The sequence below is a fragment of the Akebia trifoliata genome, chromosome 3, assembly GCF_017979445.1.
Source record: "Akebia trifoliata isolate Shusen 1 chromosome 3, ASM1797944v1, whole genome shotgun sequence".
In the NCBI taxonomy this organism is placed as follows: Eukaryota; Viridiplantae; Streptophyta; class Magnoliopsida; order Ranunculales; family Lardizabalaceae; genus Akebia; species Akebia trifoliata.
In genome coordinates, this window is record NC_141377.1 from 30356599 (window position 1) to 30374220 (window position 17622).

Genomic DNA, 17622 nt, shown 5'->3' on the forward strand with positions numbered 1-17622 from the left:
TATTCCTCAATAACATTGTAGTTCCTGATTTTGTGGCTGGTCGCTGTTTACCACGCTTGCGGGACCATTTATCCGGCTCAGGCTGGTCGTTTGACGTGACCGTAAGCAATGGGTCTCTTTTCGATGTGTCAGAACGTTCGACTACTACTAGATTGTTAGTGATCACTAACTAATCATTTTCGGCTATGCCTATCAGGCGTGCATGTGATTCCCAAAATAACACTCCACTCGTATACGACCACGTTTACAATACACGTTTACTAGTAAAGATAAGAAAGGAATGGACCCGGATTCCAATTGTGACTCCACTCTCATACGCGTCCCATACCACGTATGAGCTTGGTGGTCCCTACCGCAAATTTCAGGATAGTACATCTCTCTGGATGATGTGATGCACTATCCCTTCAAACATTCACAGACCCTTTAACAACTCACAAAATAGTTACATATATATTATTTTTCATTTAAAACAAAAGAGAAATTAACAGAATAGGGTTGAGAAGTGCAATAATAGATAAGCAGAGACAATAGGTAGCCTGTTGTAAAGACAATAACTTATTTTGTGATATTGTGAAAGCGATATTGAAGGAACTTCCTTTTTTAGATGGGAGAGATTGGGTTTGTTTTTTTTCTTTAACATTCAATATTACTGAGTGGATCACACTATTTTTATCGCGACTTTGGAGTGGTGGCTCCCGCAAATGCACACGTTACACTTTCTTGACATGAAGCTTAGGATCCAACCATCAAGTTTTGTTTCCATCATTGATCTTTCCATTAAGGGGACCCATTGGAGCTGCTGTTGATGATTGATATTGGTGAGCTGTTAGGTATGGACCCTATCACAGTGAGAGATGAGATGTCTTGATTTTTATTTGCTATAAATCTTTTTTTTCTTCCAAATATATGTTTTTCTAAAATATTGCTAGCGATGATGCACAATGCCCTGTGGTACTTCAAATGCTCATTTTTGTATATTTGGGGCTCGTTTCTTTATTGAGGACAATACTTTGATTTTGACCTTATTCCTTGTTACCATCTAGGCTCCTTCCATAGTTAACTCATGATTGGGTTGACCTCATATTCGGGACCATTCTCAAGAGGTATGATTCGGGCATCTATCAGGTGGTGAGCTCGGTTGGTCAATCTACTTTTGCTTGTTCTTCTACCCTTTTTTGGATGAGAGCCTATAATATTTATCATTTTTTTTCGCGTTCACGATCTTGCTTCTTATCTAATTATTTTGCATACTTGTGAGCTTTCCTTTATTCGTATTTCTGTTATTTTTTTTTCTACTATGCTCCCTTGCTAGATTGTCCCAACTAAACTTTAGGTAGCCGATTGTTTGTTCTTGTGGAGAAGAGGTGCCTGCTTATTGCCTAAACTCACCATGATCATATATTTTCCCCAAAAATAATTTTTTTTTTCTAAAATGATTTTTTTGTCTAAAATGATTTTTCCCTTAAATGGGAAAAATATTTTCCCATCTCCTGAAGTTTTCTATCCCTGTGAATCCCAAAATAAAAAACCAACAACTCTTGCTGACATTTTCCTACTGCAATCAAACATTATGATTCATTTTTTCAATGAAATTTTATTCCTATGACCATTTTTTCAAAGAATTCATTTTTCCTCAGAAAATTGTTTTGTCTACAATCGCACATATACAAATGACAAATACCTTCCGAAAAAATAAAAATAAATTACATAATACAAATACTCGGTATTAGGTGTATAGTGACTCTTTTACAATTGTACTACTATCGCCAACCGATCAAAATTTTATATTCAGCCCTGCTTGGTTTCCCGCAAAAAACAGGAAACTGCTAAACTTTGCATTTTCTATCTATCACAACTATTTGCGATTGAAGTGATGGTAAAATTTTGAAATTCCGGGTCTTTACGGTGATTTCCGTTGGTACCGGGGCCCCATTCTCTGTAGGCTGTAGTTGTGCGACATGTGACCGTTGTCATTTCGACCCTCTGTACAACATGTCTTCATCACGCTTCATCAACGCCCTTCGATCTTCATCTTTAGTCTCATGGAAACCTGTAATCACTCTCTCTCACACACACAGACACACACGAATCTTCAGTCTTCAATTCATGGAAATCTGTAATCTCTCTCTCTCACACACACACACACGATTATAAGTTTGATCGGTTTCGGATTCGATTGCAGACAGGTAGGCTTCAGCAAACCCTAGTGTCTGGAATCGAGAGGTCGGGAACAGGACTCCATTCGGGCACATCTTCTAGGGCAAAGCTGTTTCCAGCTATGGCGGGTGAAGGGAGATTCTTCGTTTGTGGTGATCAACGGTTGAGAATTCCTGCATCTATCGATTTCGTTAGTGAAACATTTCTCTGCACAACATTGTGCAGAGATGGAACTAGGGTTCGAACCGTAGAGCACTTACTTTCAGCTCTGGAGGCCTCTGGGGTTGATAATTGCCGAATTGAGATCATAGGAACCGACGAGGTAAGCAAAGCATTCTAATTTATTTGCTCTTGAATGCAATATAATCTCATCCATGGATGTGAACAAGAATTTTTATAAAATTATTTATCTTTATGTTCAAATAATTGTATTTTTATTTTTATTTTTAAATAAGGTGGATTCGAAGATGGTCGGTCATCTAGTCGCAAGTTCACATTTCTATTTAGATACAACTATTTAACTCATAAAAAATTAGTTATTTAATCAAAAAATACAAAAACCCAAATAAAATTCGGCTGATATTTTCTAAAGTTGGACAAATCATATTGGATCTCGGAAGAGTAAGTGTGAAGGATGATTTCACATTGAAAATCTCACTCATTCATGAACAAGACTGAGAGGTCTCTGACAATTTTTAGAACCGTGCTTCCAATTGTTGCAAACCATGTTTGAGTTGACTTGACCTACAAACTAGTTTGAACCAATTCAAGGATTCAACTCAAAAACTCGTTGGAGTGAACTTGGAAATGCACCAAAGTCAGATTAGAAACCCAACTAAGTTATGGGGTTATATTTAATGTTCTTTTGTTGGAAAAAATAAATATAATTGTTAATTTTAAGTTTTTCATTGAGTTTAATATATTTAGTTGACTCGGCTGAATCAACCAATAGTTGTCAAGTTGACTTGACGTGAAGGATATTTGAGTCAAGTTCTCTAGTTTTAAACTAGAGGTTGCAATGTATTATTTTTAAGATAGACTAGACAATAATTTGAGTTGGTTAATGGAAAATAATGTGCGAGACAAAGTGAGACAACAATGAGAAAAATTGAGACAAGCCCCCCATGCCTTGTGTTTTGGTCACCTTTATTGATATTTCTCAGCTAATACATTTGGGATGAAAAAAAATTTAAACCTTGTAGGAGACGTATTCTTTATTTATTTTTTCTAGTATTGATGCAACTTTGTTATAATCCTTTTATTTTTATTTTTTTAGTATTGTTTTGAATTTTTGATTGGTTAATCAATTTTTTTTTTCTTTTTCGCTTTGTTGAATAATATGTGACTCATTAACTCCCATCCTTCAGTGACTTGTCTACAAAATACAATTCTATAAACTATGGTCAAGAGTATTTATGATTTGTGTGTTTCAAAATATCCATTTTCGGTCTATCTTGATGGTTATTCATATGCTGTTTAAAATGAGAAAGGGAGTAGTAGACTGTGTTGGTGAACTTTAAGAAAAAAATATAAGTAATCTTGTGTTTTTTTTTTTTTCTAGAATGAACAGAGAAACAACACACCCCCCCCCCCCCCCCCCCCCCCCCCCCACTTTTCCTTCTACATGACTGTGTAATAGAACTAATCCTTTTAGTTAACAACTTTCTAGATTAAAGCCTTAGCATATGTTACCAAACCTTAGGAGAATCCCATATGAGAACCAAATTAGCTAATGTCTTTGTCAGCTGACCCCTTTTGGGATAAGCTTTTGATGATGATATCATATTGATGAAATTTGAGAACACAAACATGTATCCATTTTTAATAATGCGAAACTTAACTACAAGGATGAAAGTAAAAACTAGTCAATTTTATGGTTGGAAAGTAAATAGGAAGAATGATGGATGCCCGTGTTTATCTATAGGTTCCTTTGTTAGATGGGTCAGCCAGGGAATGGGTGGAGGCGATAGAGCAAGTTGGTTTGTGTGCGGCCAAGGACTACAATGGCAATAACATGGAGAAATTGGAACCTGTTCTTCATGAACCTGTGCATGTGTGGAGGAATGATTCTTTTATAGCGGCGTTCCCTTCTCCGAAGGTTCACATCACATATGGAATACATTTCCCACAGGTACACTTTTTCCTGAATAAACAGGTTTTTAAACTGTTGGGCTAAAATATCAAAAAATGAATTCAGTAAGCAGTTGTATTTGCTTTCCGGCATTAAATTTGTGATATTAATTGTCACCAGTGTAGTGTGCACCTCAAGGCAAGGCAAACTGAAGGCGCCTTAATACTTGTGAGGCATGACAATTTAAGTGAGGCGCACCAAGGCACGCACCTTGACTATGCCTCAGTCGAGGAACATGGTGCGCCTTCTTGGCTATGCCTCAGTCGAGGAGCATGGTGCGCCTCACTAAAATGAATTAATTTGTTTAAATAAGACACTAGTTTCATATTTTATTGTATAATCTTTTACATCAAAAATAAGATTTATTTGGAAAGTTCAAATTTTTCCATTAAAAATATTGAATTTTACATTTAGTGACTTTTACTTTTCCCAAACCTGTTAGGTTTAGTTGACTTAGGCCCAATAAGGGTATAGGGCTAGTATAAGGTTGAGCCCAGCCCACCTTTTTAGGATTTGGTTAGGGCTCAACCAAGCTTGACTTGAACTCACCCATTGATAGCGTTAGTTGTTGTTGTGTCGTAGCAGCAACAACACATGTTGTTGGTATACTTATACTTCTACTTTCACTTCTTCCCACCCCCCTCCCCTTCTTATTCTCCTTATTCCTCTCTACTTTTTCTTCTACTATTTATCGTTCTTCTTCTTGAAGTGTTGAATACTTTAACTTTGTTGGTAAAAATTCACATTTATACATGTTATAATTGTACATATCTAGAACCCATTTTAATAAAACTTTATCTTACAAAAAAATCAAGAATCCACCTTTCACTTTTTTTTTGTTAATAATTTTATTGTGCCTTAATTTACTTAGGCATGCCCCTCGCCTTGCTCCTCAGGCACTAGGAGGCCTTTGCACCTTTAGTGCACATTTCGCCCTTAACTACACTGCCTATCACAACAATATCATCAAATAGACGTTCAATATAGTTGTTGTGGTCCTTGAGTTTTTCACAAACAAGGTTTGGTCAACATGACTCGAAATATAACCTAGTTTCTGAATCGCCCCACTGAACTTCTCAAACCATGCCCTGAGAGATTGCTTGAGACTATATATAACTTTCCTCAGCTTATATACCTTTCTTTCGAAACCAGGAACTGAAAACCAAGAGGCACCTTTGTAGTATAAAATCTCGTAAATCTCCATGAAGGAAGACAATTTTTACATCCATCTAATGCAGTGAGAATCCCAAATTTGTTGTTATGTAGAGTACTACCCGAATAAAATTCATCTTGGTTACTGGAGCAAACATTTCCTAATAATCAATGCCACATGTCTAAGTGAATGCTTTTGCCACTCTCCGTGCTTTAAATTTCTCAACTGATTCGTCATCTTTGTTTTTGATCATAAACATCCACTTGAACCCCACCAACCTCTTTCCTTTGGTAAGTGTTGCCAATTCCCAAGAACCATTTTTAATGATCGCTTTCATTTCTTCTTGCATGGCTTCCTTCCATTTTAGGTCTTTATAGCTTCAGCAACACTGGATGGAATAGAAAAAAAAAGGTTTAATGGTCATATTCCAAAGGACAAATTCACTACTTGGATGGCGTTGATGGGTGGTTTGACGATGCAAGATAAGCTGATGGCATTGAGAACTATAAACATATCAAAATGTACCTTCTGTAGGGCTGATGAGGGTGTGGAGCACATGTTCTTGGGATGTCCATTTGGGTCTTAAATTTTGGATCTGTTACTTCAAAAATATATCTTCATTTGCCAACCTCTTGATTGGGAATCAAAGCTCCAATGGGTTGCTCACAGATGCAAAGGGAAGGGGCTTGATGTTAGGGTTAAAAGCTTTCATATTCTGCCATTGTCCACCATATTTAGGGCAAGCGATGTAGGCGGATCTTCTAAAATAAGTTCCTATCCTTGAGGCTATCCTCTTCAAGACTATATGGGATGTGCATGAGAAAGTTGTGGGTTTAGTGAATGATGTGATACCCCCTTTCTGAAAAAAGCTTTCATATTCTGCCATGGTCCACCATATTTAGGGCAAGCGATGTAGGCGGATCTTCTAAAATAAGTTCCTATCCTTGAGGCTATCCTCTTCAAGACTATATGGGATGTGCATGAGAAAGTTGTAGGTTTAGAAAATGATGTGATACCCCATTTCTGAAAGAGTTTTGCTCTGGTTGGGGAATCCAACCCTATTTTGTGTTGCCGATGAGAAAATCATGCTCATGGGTGCCTCCTCCAGTTGGTGCGGTAGCCCTTAACATTGATGAGTCAATCTGTGGAGATTGTTGAGGGTTTGGTGGAATGTTGCGTGACCATAATGGGAAGCCGCCCATGGCCTTGCCCGGTAAAGAGGATGAGGTTACACTCCCGATTCCTGAAATCCGAGTTATTGCTAGTGGTATTGAGTTGGTCTCTAGAATTGGGGTCAAAGAAAATGAGATTTTCATTGGACTCAAAAGTGGTGATTCAATTTTTTGCAAATGATGGGACCCTTCCTTGGCTGGCCAATTGGTTGGTATTTGAGCCTTTGAGGAATGTGTTTTTCTCCATACCAATAGGGAAACAAAGCCACCGATTTTTTAAGCTTATTTTGGTTCTTCTAAAAGATATATTGAGATGCTTCCGCATTCCTTTCCCTTGAAGCTCTCAAAAATTGTGGATGACGATTTCAAGGATTGTCTGTACAGGATTTCCTTCAACTAGGAGGAGATTGCTAATTTGATATAAACTTGAAAATAGATGGAGCACTATATTATCGCACACATGAGCATTCAAGGGTTATGCAAGAGGCGAGAAAACAAAGAGAAGCAGCTCAATCCCACCACTTCACCACAACTCATGTTTTTTCGTTTAAAAAGTCTTCAATGCCTTCAACTTGGATATGAATTGAGTGAGTTATGACCACAATACAAACTTAGTAAGGTTCATTGAGAGGTAAACTGTAGTTGGACATACAACTTGGTAAAGGTTCAAGACCATCAAATTCAAGAAGCTCAATGCGCCTATTTGATTTCAAATGGATACAGATTCAACAATTTCTTTATCTAATGGGAAGAAAGTTCAGAGTAGTAAACAAAGCAGAAGATCACCTCCATCTGAAAAAAAAAATCGAGTCATGGTCAATGGATTTTTGTTGAGAAATACAGGACCTATTAGAGTCAAGGGCAACAATTAGAAATGAGGAAGAGCTACTCTTAAGATGAGGTGATGGATTTTATTGTTGCAAACTTATAGAGGCTTTGGCTCTCCTAGAAAGATGCGTCTTTTATTTTTCGGCAGCAGCTTTGAAGTGGGGGAGATCATTTTATATCATCTTGGAGGTGATCTTAATGCCCCTAGAGGATTGCCAACTTGTTGATTACATTGTAGATTTTTTTATTGTGTTTTTCTTCTTTAGATGTAGTTTTAGAAGCACCAACGAGGATGCGAAAGCCCGTTTGAGTTTACATTTATTTAACCACATGCCAGGAACCAGATTTGAACTGGTGACACGAGGATTTTCAGTCCTCTGCTCTACCAGCTGAGCTATCCCGACCTTTCCCGATGCATCATCTCTATACTACTAGAGGGCTTGAGTTTTTATATGAAAAACGGAAGAATTATTGTGAATCAATTTCAAGTTGAAGGAAAAATCGAATATTCACTGATCAAATCAGTCATTCCATAGTCTGATAGATCTTTTGAAGAACTGACTAATCGGACGAGAATAAAGATAGAGTCCCATTCTACATGTCAATACCGACAATAATGAAATTTATAGTAAGAGGAAAATCCGTCGACTTTAGAAATCGTGAGGGTTCAAGTCCCTCTATCCCCAAGAAAAAGGCCCGTTTTACTCCTTAACTATACTATGTTATCCTTTTTTTGTCAGCGGTTCCAAATTCGCTAAGTTTCTCATTCACTCCACTCTTTCACAAATGGATCGGAGCATAAATGTTTCTCTCTTATCAAAACTATTTTCCTTGATCCTTCGTTCTTTTTTCTATCCTATAGTGGTGTTACATTCAAGTGCTTTTTAGAGTAGACCGTTGCTTGACAGTTGTATGAAGGCCTTTCGTTTCTCTCTAGAGTTCCACTCAAGCTTCAACTTATTAGTAAATTTATTGCCAAACAGAAACAAGTGAACAATAGAACTTCCAATACACAAATATACAACATTTTATACCAGCCAAATTCTTTAGAGTTGTTGTAGTTTTTATTGGAAGAGCTCCCTTAAGCTGATCAAAAGAATTTTCCACATAGTTTATGGAACAATTTGAATCATGAATTGCTCTCCACTTACTTAAACCTTGTGAAGTAGTGTACAAAAATATCCTTACGATGGATCAATTGCGAATAATGGGCTTTTGTGGTCCTAACCAGGGTTACCAAATTCGTTGGTAGAGAACCGAACCGCTAACCGGTTCGAACAGAAACAGTTTGAGTTACAGTTCCCTCTCGGTTCATCAAAAGCAACGAATTAAAAAAAAATTGCTTAACCTTTTGTTTTCTACAGTCCCCCTCCAAATGTTTTATAATATTAGAGATATCTCCCCAAAATTTCAAATTAATAGTATGCCCCTCTGACCATGGTCTTTCTTAAAAGACTGATGAAAAATGACCAAATACCCTCATCTTCAACTAATAATTAAAATTAAAAAAATTGATTCCTCCCCCCCCCCCCCCCCCCAAAAAAAAAAAAAAAAACACCATCTTCAATCTCTTTTTTACCATACTCATCACTTCAACCTTCAAAATCCCTCGTCTCTACCCCTACGAACCGGGTTCATTCTTGAGTGGCAGACCACAAACCCGAATTCGAACTGAGGGAACCCACAAATCAGGTAACGTAAGTCCTAACCATTGTAGCATGTGTTGTTCAAATGAGGAGACTAGTAACTATTTGCTTCTACATTGTGCGACGGCAAGGGAGGTGTGGGATCTTTTTCTAGCACGGTTTGGCATAGATTGTTGCATCCCGAGTACTTTAAGAGGTGCCTTTGAAGAATGGTTTCATTTAGGGTCAAGCTTCCGTTTCTTGAAGCATTTGATTTGGAGTATTACACCATTCGCGATTACTTGGGGCATTTGGAAGGAAAGAAATGGTAAAATCTTTGAAGGAATCGTTCACTCTACTAATGAGATCTTCATCTCAATCCTTGGCTCTTATTCTTTTGGTGTAAGATCTTCAAAGAATTAAAATGGGTGTTTTTGAGGACTTTCTAGTCCGGTGGGATAGAGTTTGAAATATTTTTGAGATCTAGTTGGTGTTTTTTCTCTTTTCCGGGGGTGTCATCTTGACCTCCCTTTTAGTTAGTTAGTTTGTTTGTTGTATTTTCCTTTTGTCAATAAAAAATAAAGAAAGATGAAGGAACAAATAAAGGAATTTCAGAAGGCCATTTCACATGGTTATTTATGATCATATTTGGACCATTTATGTCAAATTTGGCTCCATTCTGAGCAACTCTTGTACTTGGAGGTTTCATGAGCTAGGAAGAACTTCTTAGTCATTTGGGTTACCAAATGGAATGTTCTTTGGAAGCCATTTGTCATAGAGCCTTTGGACCCGTTTGGCACATGCAATTTCAATATTGACACAACAAAGTGAAACTTTTATATCTGGTGGTTAGGATGGCAGGCACATGGCAGACATAGTCTTCACATTTTGAGTTTTTGGAGAACCAAAATTTGAAAATATCCAATGCCACTTAAGGGAAGCACTAATGAAGTAATTTGGCAGTTGTAGTTCAAAGATGGTCAAATTCTAAGTTCTTTTTATGGGTGGTGGTTTGGCACTTGGGTAACTTTATTTTTCCAATTCTCATATCAAATCTCAATATTTTGTCAAGCCCTTCTAGATGGTATCTTTTGGGGATGATTTGGCAAATGTGTTCTAATATTGACATGGTAAATGTATGTTTTTATGGTTGGCGAATGGAGGTGCTTAGAGAGTTGATTTACACAATTGGGCAACAAAACAAGTTCATTTTGAGAGGCCACTTGCATGTAAATTCTTAGGATTTCACTTCGAGCATGTGAATCCAATTTGGGAACATTCTGAATACTTTTTTGATGGCTGGCAGTTTGGCTAGTTATTGTACATTCTGTATTTTTTTTAAGTTATGGGCTCAAGCATGTTGGACTTTTCTTTGTTTTGAGCTTTTTTTTTTCTTTTTCTTTTGATTGTTGAGTCTTAATTATCTGTAAACCATGCCACATAAGCATGAGGATAAACATGAAAATAATTTTAAACTGGTAGGACTACTCTCTTTTGTTTGGCTATAAATATAAATAGAGCATTCCTCATGAGGAGGGGATTGGCCAAGATTAAAGGAGGTTCTCCAAAGTTTTCAACTCTTTTCACCTTCTCTCTAAGACATCAATAAAAAGGTAGGTTTCGACCCTTTTGCATGGCGCACCCCTTGTTCTTGTATTTTCTTTCCCCTAAACCCCACAATCACCCTAGATCGGCTTGCCATGGGGGCCAAATCTCCAAACCTGCTCATGGTAGGGGGGCATGGGATCCTTAGTACTCATAGATGTGATGATGTAACTAAAACCTCCAGGACAATTAGAAATGAACATTTTCCCAAGAACTAGAAAGCTGGAGTGCTTGCACAATCTTTTAGGCCACCCAAACTTGTTCATACTTCATAGTGTCAACTGACAACAGACTTGACTTTTGTTGAGTGGAAAAAAGATGTGTTTTTGAAAGCAATCTGATAGTTAAATGCATTAATGAATTGCCTAATTGATTGATTCTTTTATTTGTGCAACTTTTTATTCAATATTTTTGTAATTGCACCTCATCTTGCTGTGGAAGTATTCTGCTGTTAATTTTTATATCACATATTGGAATTGTCGGAAAATCACTTAAGATTTTTGCCATGACTTGTATTTATTTTTGATATGATTAGTATAATTACTTGGGTATAAGATAATAACGCAGGTTAAAATTCTAATCATATTCAAACACCTTCATTGTATAGGTGCCAGCTATCGGTTGCCAATGGTTCTCTTCTGTCCCCATGGACGATTCTTTCTATGTGAAGGAAATTGCTTCTTCAAGAACCTTCTGCATTTATGAAGAGGTCAATGTCTAAGTTTTTCCATCAATAAGATTGGTGATTCATATAATTGTTATTAATGGTTTGCTGTTTGTGGTCGAAGTTAAATGCTATACTTATTTTTAATACTCCATAATTTTCTTGATAATATAATAATGGTCTCTTACGTTTATGGTCTATTATCTCCTTGTATTTTTTAACATATTTCAGAGCTTATTAACGTCTACAAGTGTGATATATTTAACATAAATTGTTGTAAGATTCATTTTATGACGAATGTATTTTTTTAACAATATTTTCACCAAAATACTTGATTTGATTAATATTTTGTCTCGGAGAATTTTTCAGTTATTTCGTTTTGACCGAAACATTCCTTCAAAACAAAATTTTGAACCATGCCCCGAAGCATCAATGTAAAGATTTTATCGCTCATCAACAAGAATCTTGAATATGTTAATAGGAATCTTGAACTTTTTATTTGGGTTCCTATGACCATTATTCCTTATCGGTGTGCTTCTACACAGTGAATTCATGTGTTGGGAGTGACAAGTAGTTTCCCATCCACGACTAACTCTGTGGTTGTCCTTCTGATCATGTCTATAGCTAATCCTTGAGGCCATGTGACAAATTTCTTGCAGGTGGAGAGATTGCGGAATTCTGGACTCATTCAAGGTGGGTCAGCCGAAAATGCCATTGTTTGTAGGTTAGACGCTCCAACTCCTGTATGACATCATCTGCTTTTTTTTTTCATGATGTAATTTACTAATTTTATGGATGAAATATTTTCTTATTTTTTCCCTTATGATTCCTGCTAGTAAACAATGAATAAATGGTTTGCTTTTCCATATTCATAACATGTACATCTGATTCAACCCGACTTTTCAATTTCTACAGTTACGCAGTCAAACCCCGATTCCTGTTAGTGATTCTCTTAATTTGTACTTTGTTTTCGATGGATGTTTTTCTATGCAGAAGTGCCTTCTTTTTGTAATAATGAAAGTGCCACCGAAATTGTTTCTTTTAGTGGCCAATTACGGGAAAAATGAAATAAGAATCTCAGGGCAGTCAGTCATCTCACATCTCCAGATTGGAAGGATTGAGTGGTCTTCATGTTCGTAATTCTTTAAAAGGGATAAGATGGACATAATTCTTACAAGCCTTTCAGGCTGATACAACATTTACATGGCTCTTGACATCTTATATCCCATGTTCGCACGCATTACATGCATTGATGCATGTGCATCGACGTTTAACATTACGAACCAAGTAATTTGGGTTGCTTAGCTTTACAGCTTGGTTTTTTCGATTTCCTTTATTTTTGTTGCTTCTTAATGGAAATTCAATCTTTTACCAATTAACATGCAAAATACAGCTGAGCAGATCTTCTTCATGCATGACATGCACAAATTATGTGAATGAACTCCCTTATCACTGCCAGCTTGGGATTTCAAAGGTTGCTTCCATGAAAGTTGAATTTAATTGTCTTTTGGGTCCTTCCAAACAAACTAACCAGCTTTGCTTCACAGGTACTAAGATTATATTGTTACAATTGTAATGTAAATTTAAAGGGTTGAAATGCTTTAAGACGAGAGCCCATTCTATCTTTAACCTTGAAACTAAGCAACAAAGGACCAAATAGTTTATGGGAAAATTGGATTTTCTTGATGTTGTATAGGCTGGTTCATGCCATAGGGTTGGGGACTAACTGATTAACCCTTGAACAAATACAAAACATTTATTCAGTTGAAAACCATTGATGTTCCAAAGCCTTATTATTTCCCACAACTTTGGAGCATATCCCCATGGGAGAGTCCTCATAAGAAATTGTAATAACCTTCCATCAAAACAATGACATTGAATTACAAAGACTTATATACCTTGTAGGAAGAATACATTCATGCTGCTGTTCTTAACATAAATTTTTTGACGTTTAAGTAATTATGTATTTTTTCAGAGTGCATGGGTTTTTTTTTTTTGTGGGGGATCTACTTGAAAATTGTCCATTTGGAGGGGAAGTACTTTAGTGAGTCAATCTACTTGTTGGATTGCTGCTTTGTTATCTGTGGTACCTAGGTAGGTTATCTCAGCCTCTTAGGTGAGTTCCCTGGATTTGCTTCATTCATCCTTTATAAAGATATTCTTTTAGAAGAAGAATATGTTCTTTTACATCCTTGTAATTGAGTCATATGGGTTGTATTACTTTTTTTTAAAATTCATTTTTGCTAGAAATGATTGCTTAGGTTTTTATCTTTGACCAGTAAATTCTTGTTTATTAGGAATTCAATTATCTTTGATTATTCAGTTCATACTCATGTATGATTATTTGATTTTGATGTTATATTTTGGCAGTGCGAGTAAAGGTTGGTTGAATCCACCATTACGTTTCCAAGATGAACCTTGCCGCCATAAGGTTTTAGATCTTGTGGGGGATCTTTCTCTTCTTGCAAAAAATGGTAGTCAAGGACTTCCGGTTGCACACATAATTTCCTACAAGGTTATGTTTCCTTCCTCTTTTTATGTGTTCTATATATTGTAACTCCTACATATAGGATTGAGGGGATCAGCCTCACAAAAAATCAGCTCATTCTGAAATTTCTAGCCTTAGTTTACAAGTTGAAGAATTGTGGACCATCAATTTTTACCGTTAGTTTGTTTCCACTTTTCATGGGTTAGAAGTTTCGGAATGGGTTGATTTTTTTGTGAAGATGATCTCCTCACCATAGAGACCATCCTTACAAAAAAAAAAAAAAGAACAGTCTATTCTGTAACTTTTTTGCCATATAGGACAAAATTGTCTACCAACACCGTCCATACATACATACATCTATATATAATACAACTAAGTTGGAACAATTTTGTGGGACACCTATCAACTACAGTGTTGTTGGAGACAAACCTCCCATCAAGCTAGTGTCATGGGACCCACTTTATTTCCTTTATTCTCTACCTCCTCTAATTTTACTATATTTTCTCTTCTACCCCTTTAATCCATTTTATTATATTTCATTTTTTACCCTTTTAATCTCAATTTTTTTTTTAATAATTCCCCTCTAACTCTATATTTTTTCATTTTTACCCCCTTAACTTGAAAGAGCATCTCCTCTAACTTTACTATATTTTCTCTTTTACCCTTTTAATCCACTTTATTATTATTTTTCATCTTTTGCCCCCATAAATTTCAATTTTTTTAATAATAATCCTTCCATCTAGCTATAGTTTATTAGGTGCCACTTTATTTCATTTATTCTTCACCTCCCCTAATTTTATTATATTTTCTCTTTTACCCCTTTAATCCACTTTATTGTTTTTAATCTTTTACCCCTTTAATTTCAATTTTTTTATAATAATAATACCTCTCCAATTTTATTTTTTCGCTTTTACCCTTTTAACCCGAGAGAGGATGGATGCGGCACAGGTGAACGCTAGCATATATATATATATATGGGTCAGGATCCCTTGACTCCTAAGAATGACTCATGAAAAAAACACATGATCCCAACCCTTTAAATGCAAAATACAATGGTTGAGATTTATCCTTAGGATAAGTATCTCTGAGATTTGTGTTATCAAGATACTCATAAATCTCAACTATTGGATTTTGTGTTTACAGGGTTTGGATCACGTGTTTTTTTCACGAGTCATTCTTAGAAGTCAATGGATCCCAACCATATATATATAGGGTCGGGTTCCGTGGACAAAGTTCTAGACAAAGTGTTTTTCCCTATATGGGCTAAAAGTTTCGAAATGACCTGATTTTTTGTTAGGATGATCTCTATGGTAAGGAAATCATCCTCACAAAAAATCAGCCAATTCTGAAATTTCTAGCCTCGATTTACAAGTTGAAGAATCGTGGACTGTCAATTTTTATCGTTAGTTTGTACCCAGTATTCATTGGGTTAGAAGTTTCGGAATGGGCTGATTTTTTGTGAGGATGATCTCCTCACCCCATTCCGAAACTTGTTAGTCATATAAGACAACTTTGTTGAGAATGTTGTTTACAATTTTGTCTACCGAATGCTGTTATATATATATGGGTAGCGTTCAATGGCCAACTTTTTGGCAAAACATTTTTCAAAACATGAGTTAGAAGTTTTGGAATGGGCTGATTTTTGGTGAGGATGATCTCTACGGTGAGGAGATCATCCTCACCAAAAATCAGCCCATTCCAAAACTTCTAACCCATGTTTACAAGTTGAAAAATCGTGGACCGTCCATTTTTTGTAAACTGTTTTTGATGGGGTTAGAAGTTTTGGAATGGGCTGATTTTTGGTGATGATGATCTCCTCACCGTAGAGATCATCCTCACCAAAAATCAGCCCATTCCAAAACTTCTAACTCATGTTTTGAAAAATGTTTTGCCAAAAAGTTTGCTAAAAAGTTTGCCATTGAACGTGACCCTATATATATATAGGATTAGGATCCGTATACACATAAAGCTACATAAAGCTACAACGTGTTTTGTCTTATATGGGCAAAAATGTTTGGAATAGGCTGATTTTTTGTAAGGATGATTTCTATGGTGAGGAGATCATCCTTGCCAAAAATCAGCCTATTATGAAACTTCTAACTCCATGTTTACAAGTTGAAAAGTTGTAGACCGTCCAATTTTTGTAAATCAGTTTTGATGGGGTTAGAAGTTTTGGAATGAGATAATTTTTTGCAAGGATGATCCCCTCACCATAGAGATCATCCTCACAAAAAATCAGCCTATTCTGAATCTTTTTAACCATATAAGACAAAAGCATTGTAACTTTATGAGTAGCTTTATGTGTCTACGGAACCTGACCCATATATATATATATATATATATATATATATATATATATATATATATATATATAATCATTAATAAAAATGACACTTGAATTAGAAGACATAGTAGACAAAATATCAACTAAGAGAGAGTTAAAACGCATGGTCAAAGATTTCTACTTGGTAGCTCCAAGGTTAAAAAATTGTTCACCATGTTGAACTGTCATGTCCAGGTCTTTTTTTTTTTTCCCTCTTCCTCTTCTTCTGTCCTGCTTTTTTTGTTTTCCTGTCTCTTGCTTCTGTTATTCTTATTTTTCTTCACTTTCCTCCTTTTCTTCTTTAATGACGCTAATTTTTTATCCTGCTGTAAGCTTGCAGCGGCGACCTTTAGTTTTGCATAATTTTGTTGCAGCAAAAGTTGTTAAAATTACGTATTAATATGTTTGCCTGAGACATTACAGTTTCAGTTGAGACTTGAACGAGACATTGATCCTGAAATATTAAAAAACATTCAATGTTTCAGTTGGTCTTGGAATGTCTCAGTTTTTCTTCTGAGCGAGGCATTGCCTCAAGATGAAATTTTAAATTTTGGTTACCACATCACTAAGTTGACATAACAAGATGTATGGTACAAACAATACGATAAGATATGATGTACTACTTGAAGACTAACACTAAACTATTTTTTATGCTTAGGTAAGCTACAAATACGGTATTTAATGAAACGATACTACTTTTTATAACACCTTTTCTATATAGAAAATACAATTAATTTTTCAGTTTTGAAATTATTATATTCATTACCTTTATTACTATCTTCTCCAGATTCTTTTCACTGCTTTGCTGGAAATTAGTTTTCTTGCTGGACACAGTTTGTAATGCACATAGCCTAGATTCTTATATTTAAATTCCCAATTAAGAACTCCAAGTCTTTGAGAAACTCCCCAATTTTCTTTATCAATTTAGCTGAATCTAAGAAAATTTTGATTTTTTTTTTTAAAATACGGCTTATTGAAATTATTACCCTGTTGCCGCAAGTAACATTTCTTCACTATTACCTTTATAAACATGAAGCTTCCGGTTTCTAAATTTATTTTTGTCAAATGAAAACTATTCTTCTTGTGATAATAACTTCTAATTACTTGACAATTTGTGGAGAAAAGTGCTAAATAGACTCAATGATACAGGGTGGGCATTCGCTGCACGTAGACTTTGCTCGACACCTATCAGGCTTTCTATCAAAAGGAGATGTGGAACCTTTGCTTGTATAACATCTGGGATTCTTAGGCCTTTTCTTTTGGTTTTTAGGAGCGAGTTTTTTTTTACTTTTTCTACTTTTAAGTCTAATAAATGATTCGTTTGGGCTTTTTGGCTCCCACGGATTTCAATTGAAATTCAAAAATAGTTCCTAAAAGAAGTTGTTCAAGAGAGGTTTTTTCAAATGACTTTTACGGAAAGTCAAAAACGTTAAATTGCTTAAGTGTAATTACCAAAATACCCTCATCTTTAATCAA

The 17622-nt window shown here is 35.8% G+C and overlaps 1 protein-coding gene and 1 non-coding gene across 14 annotated transcripts; one reads left to right on the plus strand and one right to left on the minus strand.

Annotated features, from left to right (window-relative positions):
- The first annotated feature begins 1784 nt into the window (after positions 1-1784).
- LOC147406332 (putative UDP-3-O-acyl-N-acetylglucosamine deacetylase 1, mitochondrial) lies at positions 1785-17534 on the plus strand. Of its 13 annotated transcripts, none has more exons than XM_086434284.1 (8): positions 1785-2052; positions 2183-2479; positions 4082-4288; positions 11279-11380; positions 11995-12078; positions 12729-12882; positions 13311-13429; positions 13706-13844. In XM_086434284.1, exons 1-7 carry the CDS (start codon positions 1993-1995, stop codon positions 13427-13429), a joined length of 1023 nt encoding a protein of 340 aa, XP_086290410.1. In that variant the 5' UTR covers positions 1785-1992; the 3' UTR covers positions 13706-13844. The 13 variants fall into 13 exon arrangements, 6 of the variants coding, with proteins under 6 accessions (XP_086290410.1, XP_086290409.1, XP_086290412.1 ...); XM_086434283.1 differs by lacking the exons at positions 12729-12882; positions 13311-13429 and adding exons at positions 12329-12471; positions 17296-17534 and having other exon boundaries at positions 1786-2052; positions 13706-13850; XR_015176412.1 differs by lacking the exon at positions 13311-13429 and adding an exon at positions 17296-17534 and having other exon boundaries at positions 1788-2052; positions 13706-13850.
- Positions 7773-7845, minus strand: TRNAF-GAA (transfer RNA phenylalanine (anticodon GAA)). Its single transcript has one exon. It is a non-coding gene; the product is annotated as a tRNA-Phe (tRNA).
- Positions 17535-17622: the final 88 nt, after the last annotated feature.

Bases quoted from the DNA above. Each gene is read 5' to 3' on its own strand.
- LOC147406332 (XM_086434283.1), top strand. From the start codon at position 1,993: ATGTCTTCATCACGCTTCATCAACGCCCTTCGATCTTCATCTTTAGTC. The intron at 12,079-12,328 runs GTATGACATCAT...TTTTCTATGCAG, and splicing joins GGTTAGACGCTCCAACTCCT to AAGTGCCTTCTTTTTGTAAT. The intron at 12,472-13,705 runs GTAATTCTTTAA...ATATTTTGGCAG, and splicing joins ATTGAGTGGTCTTCATGTTC to TGCGAGTAAAGGTTGGTTGA.